The sequence below is a fragment of the Mya arenaria genome, chromosome 12 (assembly GCF_026914265.1).
Source record: "Mya arenaria isolate MELC-2E11 chromosome 12, ASM2691426v1".
In the NCBI taxonomy this organism is placed as follows: domain Eukaryota; kingdom Metazoa; phylum Mollusca; class Bivalvia; order Myida; family Myidae; genus Mya; species Mya arenaria.
The window spans coordinates 50,997,604-51,004,143 of record NC_069133.1 but is presented as its reverse complement, the minus strand read 5'-3'; the positions used below and the strand labels follow the sequence as shown (position 1 = coordinate 51,004,143).

Here is a 6,540-nt window from a genome sequence, read left to right as displayed (position 1 = left end):
TTTTGACTTGGACATAAAAATAATTTGGTGTGAAAAATGTACTCAACATTTTTATGTAGGCGGGGCTAGCCACAATTAAGGGGGGTGTGGTGGATGCAAGCACATGTATGTGTCGAACCACACTGACTATATACTTATCTTAATTTTAAAAAAAATAATGTATTTTGTACAATTTTCATATGTTCTATGATGTATGTTGTTTATTTATTGTCATTTAAATTAAAATATTATTTATAATTTATTCTTCAGGTCCATCTCATAAGCGAAGAGTGCAGCCACTGTTATGTTCAAGCTTCCGTGCTGCCATCATTTCCAACTGCAGACAAAAGAAAGTCACCAGAGTACCAACCCTGGATCCTTCTGTCGAAAGTGACTGGCTGCATACACTCCGCGTTCTGCAACTGTCCAGCTGGGTAAGTTGAATTAATTTGTGATAAATCAAAGTCTCTGATCTGCATTGATGAAAGGTGTCAAACCCACACACGCTAGGCTATTTTGTCAGTATTATCAAATACTTAAACTTGGGGCATTCTTCAAACTATTTCATATCTTCTTATCAAACTTGGTACACTTGTTACAAGAGACAAAAAAGCACATGTTATAACTGTCATAATTTTGGCTTTCATGGTTAGCTGAGTTTTGCTATTTTTTTCTGAATGAAAGAACAGGCGAGCTTATGTATTGATTCAATGAACTCCCTTCACCGTGTTGGTGTTTACTTATGGCACTGTTTGTGTTTTGTATGTTCATGGCCTACCAGGAAATACTAAGTGTAAAATACTGTGTATTCACCTCCATTTTCAAACTTTAATGTTTTGGAATATACATGTAAGTATAACAAGTAAAAAGGCACACATGTAAATGAATTTTTTTATTTTCATCTAGTGAAGGTGAATGCTGCAACCATATTGGTGCCCTGCTGTATGGACTTGAAGACCTGACGCGTAAAAAAACCCTTGCTCCAACATCCAAACCCTGTGCCTGGAACAACTTCAGCATGCTGTCTGCACCACGGAAACGTAAGCTGTCGCCTAGGAAATCTGAAGATCTTATGTTCTCAAAGAAGAAACTGTACAACGTGTCAGTACGTAAAGTTTCTGTAAACAAAAACCATGAACTGAACTCTATCAATGGATGCACTGTTAACATTGACAGATTTAGGCAGAAACTGGTTGGTTCGAAGTTGAATGTAGGCTGGTTAAAAAACTTTGAAATTGAAACAACTGAAAATGAACCAGATCTCCCTGTGTTACATTCTGTGCCATTCAACTACCATGATAGTGTAAACTTGAGGGACAGTTCTAGTAAGACAGTGTTTTTGGATCATTTTGACTCTTTGAAGCAAAGCGCTGAAGAAATTCAATTAACTGAAATCTTAACAAGGGGCCAAAAAAGTGGGAAATGGCAAGAGGCCAGAAAAGAACGCCTAACAGCTTCAAACTTTGGCAGCATCTGTCGTAGGAAAGAATCAACTGAACCTGACGGACTCCTGCGGCAGATGTTGTATTCCAATTTCACAAGCAAGTACACAGAATATGGAATTAAACATGAGAAGGCTGCAAAGAGAATGTATGCGAAAGCAATGCAAACTGACCACAAAGGACTAGCAGTTAAAGACAGTGGTCTAGTTGTATGTGCCGACAGACCCTACCTTGGTGCCAGTCCAGATGGGCTTGTGTTCTGTTCACATTGTACAGAAAGTGTTGGTCTGGTTGAGATTAAGTGTCCTGCCTCTAAGAAATGGAGGATGCAAACGCCTGAGGAATGCTGTGAAGACAATGATTTTTTTTGTCAGTTAGAGAATGGCCAGGTGTTACTCAAGGAAACACACAAATATTACTACCAGGTCCAAGGGCAGATGGGAATCACCGGGAGGAAATGGTGTGATTTTGTAGTTTGGACATGTGTAGGTCTTTCTATACAGAGAATTGCATTTTGTGAATCATTTTGGCTGAAAATGTTGTGTCAACTTGACAGATTTTGCCTTGAATCATACATTCCTGAACTGTACGCACAACGTGTTAAAAGGGGAATGAGTCTGTTCAATTGATTTGTACATCGTCTAGTTATGTGTTGTTTATACATGTACATTTGAATGATCAATAATGGCAATTTATGTGAATATCTTGTTTGCTTTCAGTTATTTTCATAACTATATTCAAAATGAAACTCCAAAATGACTGTATTGTTACTATAATTTGAAACCATGAATAAAAAAGTTGTAAATCTAAATTTTGGGCAGTATTTTGAAAGTATGTGTACTTTTGTCAACATATTGTGATTATGCGATGCTGTAAATCTACTTTAATTATTTCCTTGTTTTATGTTTGACCTTTTCTACTTTTCCTTTCCATTTATCTAGTTTTCAGGGATGTATTTCTGAGCTTAATAAATGGACATATGTTTAACCTTTCAAGTGTGTTATTATTGCATTTTGTGTGCAGGATAGTGATAGCGTTTATATTGCCATTGTTTAAAGAAGTAGCTGAGTTTTACTCTAAAACAATTGAAGATGTTCAATTGAATATTGGTTTGCATGTAGCTACTGCACGGCCCATAACTCAAGACTGTCGAGTTGTTCTCCTTTTCTGACTTGCTAATTAAAAACAACAAATGAGTGTTACTTTCTTATGTTTGCAGGGTGCAAAACTTAAAGGGGCTATACACCGTGTGATGAAATATCGAAAAAAAAAAGAAACTTGTCAAAAACTGACATAAACTTGGTATCAATGTGTACAATGCATTGAAACTAACTAACTGAAGTACCACATACCGTAGTATACAATTAATTTATTTTCGCATTATTTTTTCCATATTTCTCCATTAATTTTTTTTTACTGGGTATGTATACCTAGTAGAATTCATTCTTATGCGTGATTTGCTAGTTGATGATATCATGGGATATAACCAAGTAAGGTATATTAGCTTAAGCATTCATATGGTTTCGGATAAGCCTTCGTAGCAAAGTGGATACAACACTGGACAGCTATTTTGGTGACACTAGTTCAATCCATAGCTCAATTTTCTTTTACATTTTGGTATTTCTTTACCATTATCATATCAGAAGAGTAAAACATTTTATTAAATAATTTGTCCTGAGATTTGTTACAGAAAAAAACTTTATTGGTGCCAATCTGGTGTACAGTCCCTTTAAACATTGGGACATATTTAGCATGGGGCTAGTTTTTTTAATCTAATGTATCTTAAAGTTAACATTTGTCGGGCATTTCAGTTTGATCTATGGCACTCTTGCCTATTCTTATTTCCACTTAGTTCAATTATGAAACTGATATGAAAATGGTTCATACTGAAAAATCCTTTAAGCAATTCAATACTAATGATTTGAAGTACGTGGTAGATCAATTACACATGGCAAATAAAAAAAAACTCATTTCAGAGCCAAACTTAATAAGTGATCTTTGACTTTTATTCTTAGAAATGTTACAAATAATAAAACCACAAAATACAAAGCAGATGTTTCACAAACAAAAAATTATATCAATAAATTGATCAGTTAATGCATACATGTTTCAAATCAAATCTTGAAATCCATTCACATGAGCATATTTCCTTATCCATTTTTGTCAAACCTGAATCAAATGTGTAATCTCATATGTTATCATATAACTTGCTCGAAAAAATGATTTTAAAACAAAATTGTAATTTCATTGTTCTAGTTAGAAGTATACAAGTTTTTATCCCTAAATCTAATGCTTGATATATACAAACGCTTTCATTGACACATGAGTTATTATTGAACAAGTGGTGGCCATAGATTTGTCAAATATGTGCATATTTTGAACACTTTAGAAATTCTCCTTGACTGTGTTATAGGAATATTGCCATGCAATATTCGAAAGTTCTTGATTCTCTCCATTTGCCTTTCAACATGTATTCGTAAACTTGCAATATCTTTTGTAAGGAGAACCTCACGTTTAGAGAATTGTTTTCCTTTCTGTTTAAATGGTGGAATAATGAGATGAATGCCTCTTGGAGTAGTAAGGTCTGTAATAGTGAAACCCTTATCAACCATTATGGCGTCTCCTTCTTCAAGCAAGTCCAAGAGTCCACATTTTTCTGTGAGTTTCTTGTCACTGGTACAGCCCACCCAACAGTCAGAAACAAAAGTTACAACACCATTTGGGCTTATACCCACCAAAATCTTATGAGTCATGTGAGACTTGTAATCACTGTACATTAAACTTTTCAAAGAAAGAGAACTGGATGTTTCACTGTAAATTTCAGTGCAGTCGATAATAATTCTAGTGTTAGAATATTTCTCTTTAAATTGTTCAGGCATGTTATTTTTCACTACCTCACGAGATGGCCATTGAACAAGAAAGGATAATTGTACATGTAAATAGTTGATCCATCTTTCAACAATGTCACTACATTGTGAAGTGGATATGCAAAACCTAGTACCTAGATCTTCAAATAACAGACCTAGACGTAGGCGCATCAGCACCATGAAAAATTCATCCAGAACACTTAGAGTTCTTGGCCGTCCTCCATCTGAATCTTTATAGTTAAGTTTCCGCCTTGATGTCCGCACTTCAGCTTCATCCTTGATTTCATCAAACAAAGCTTCAAACACAACTCGATTAGGGATTCCGGTGTAAAAACTGACCAAATCGTCATTGTATTTTACGTCATCATATGTGAGCATAGGTAGCTGACATTGTACACCAAAGTCTCTAGTAGAATGTTCTGTTTGTGAACTGAAGTCTGCTGTTTTTCCCAGGAAACTTTCTTCAGTTTGTACTTCCATCACTGCACAGTTGTTCTCAGTCTGTGTGTCACAACATCTGAAACATATACAAATTGATCATGTACCCATTTACCACATCTTACATGTACAGTCTGGTAACCCTAACCAAATGTTTGTTTTTTTGGCCTTAAACATTTACAAACACTTAAATTTTCCTATTTTTGTTAAAGAATGAAGAAAAATGATCAGAAGTAATTAACTTATCAGATCGATTTCATAGCACAAGAAGCAATATATATATATATTGAACAATACCTAAAGGACTGATTCTGTGGCTGTAGTACTGGTCCCATGCAGTAATCATGCAGGTGGACAGAGGTATCAATGGCATGCCCGGAAGGGGATACAAATGACAGTTGTGGCTGTATACTATCATCATTTGACAGTTCTAGGTCTAAATCGTCATTGACCGTATCACCATCATCATCATCACCTACGTCTTCATCAAGGAGCTGAAATTGCAAATGAAACTGTATAAGATAAATGTTTTAGTACAAAATCTGCCAGGCTATATGGTACACATTTTTCCAGGCTGTATTTGAAAACAATTCTTTAATCATTTCTTAAATTACAAAATTTACAAATAAGTGCTGTGACATTGTTTTTAAGCACCGTTGATATAACATAATTCATTTTGAGGTGCATGTAAGGAAGAACTTAAACTAATATAAGAAATAAAAAATACCGTTGGCTGGAAGGTTTTGGTAGCACCAGTCTCAGTTGGAAACATAGATGGAAGTGTATGCTGGAATGAAGGTCCTCTGAAGCCAACAAAATGCTCACTACACAATCGTCTGTGTTCATTCCACTGGAACGATCTCATGACCGTTTTACATCGCTGCACCCACACACGTTTTAAACGTTTGTTCTGAGGAAAACGGTGCAATGACACTTTTCTCCCATCAATAACCTTTCCTCTGTAAATTCCTTTACAAATACAACAGTACTTAGGGGTTTTCCTGCCCGTTTTCTTTATTAGTTTTGAATCTTTACTTTCCATTTTCACTTGTTGCTGTTTACTTCCTGGTTTGTGTAGTCCCCGGAAGTAAATTTCCGCTTTTTGCGCATGCCCACTTGAAGAGTATTCAGGGAAAGATAATCGAGTTATCGGAAAGGACAATAGGAGGTAAATTAACTTGATGGGGTTCTGAATCAATGGGCTCAATATCATTTGAATCAGAACTTGGTAATCACTTGGTGGGACGACATAGTTTGCTCTTCGTATAGGTCGTTTATTAGTTGTTTTGGGAATTGGCCATTCGTCAATTTTTGCATGTCGTATTTGTTCAGCGTGCATTTTAACGATAGAGTTATCCAGTTGGTTTTTTATTAGGTAGGTTAGTGGTGATTTCTGTTCGATTATACGATAATACGGTTTCCATTTAGCATCCAACGTATTATGTCTTTGAAAGTTCTTATAATAGACAGGGTCATTTAAATTAAAGCGTATGTCTTTGGCATTCCTATTTGCATACTCTACTCGTTTTCGTTTAGATTTTTTAAGCTGTCTGCGGACTTCTACAAATGCTTTATGTTGTTCATTAAGCATAATTTTATAATATTGTTCGCCATGGTATTTCATTCTGGGCTTAAGTAGATTATCGATTGGAAGAACCGGGTCTCGATTAAAAAGAAGGAAATAGGGTGAATGTTTAGAACTTTCTGATGTTGAAAATCTCATCTCGGCCAAGGTCATGTTAAGATGTACATCCCATTGTCGGACATTACCCTCTACTAGTTTTGATAAAATGTTATTGATAGTTGCATGAGAT

General features: G+C 35.5%; 1 protein-coding gene across 1 annotated transcript; it reads right to left on the bottom strand.

Moving 5' to 3' along the window:
• Positions 1 to 4,032: 4,032 nt before the first annotated feature.
• On the bottom strand, positions 4,033 to 5,785 carry LOC128210772 (uncharacterized). Its single transcript, XM_052915122.1, has 4 exons — positions 5,454 to 5,785; positions 5,024 to 5,220; positions 4,444 to 4,805; positions 4,033 to 4,094 (listed from the first exon to the last, which is right to left on the bottom strand). Exons 1-4 carry the CDS (start codon positions 5,766 to 5,768, stop codon positions 4,033 to 4,035), a joined length of 936 nt encoding a protein of 311 aa, XP_052771082.1. The 5' UTR covers positions 5,769 to 5,785.
• Between the last annotated feature and the right edge of the window lie 755 nt (positions 5,786 to 6,540).

Coding starts and splice junctions, on each gene's coding strand:
- LOC128210772 (XM_052915122.1), bottom strand. CDS start 5,768: ATGGAAAGTAAAGATTCAAAACTAATAAAGAAAACGGGCAGGAAAACC. Junction 5,221..5,453: donor CCAAAACCTTCCAGCCAACG/GTATTTTTTATT, acceptor TTGCAATTTCAG/CTCCTTGATGAAGACGTAGG. Junction 4,806..5,023: donor CCACAGAATCAGTCCTTTAG/GTATTGTTCAAT, acceptor TATATGTTTCAG/ATGTTGTGACACACAGACTG.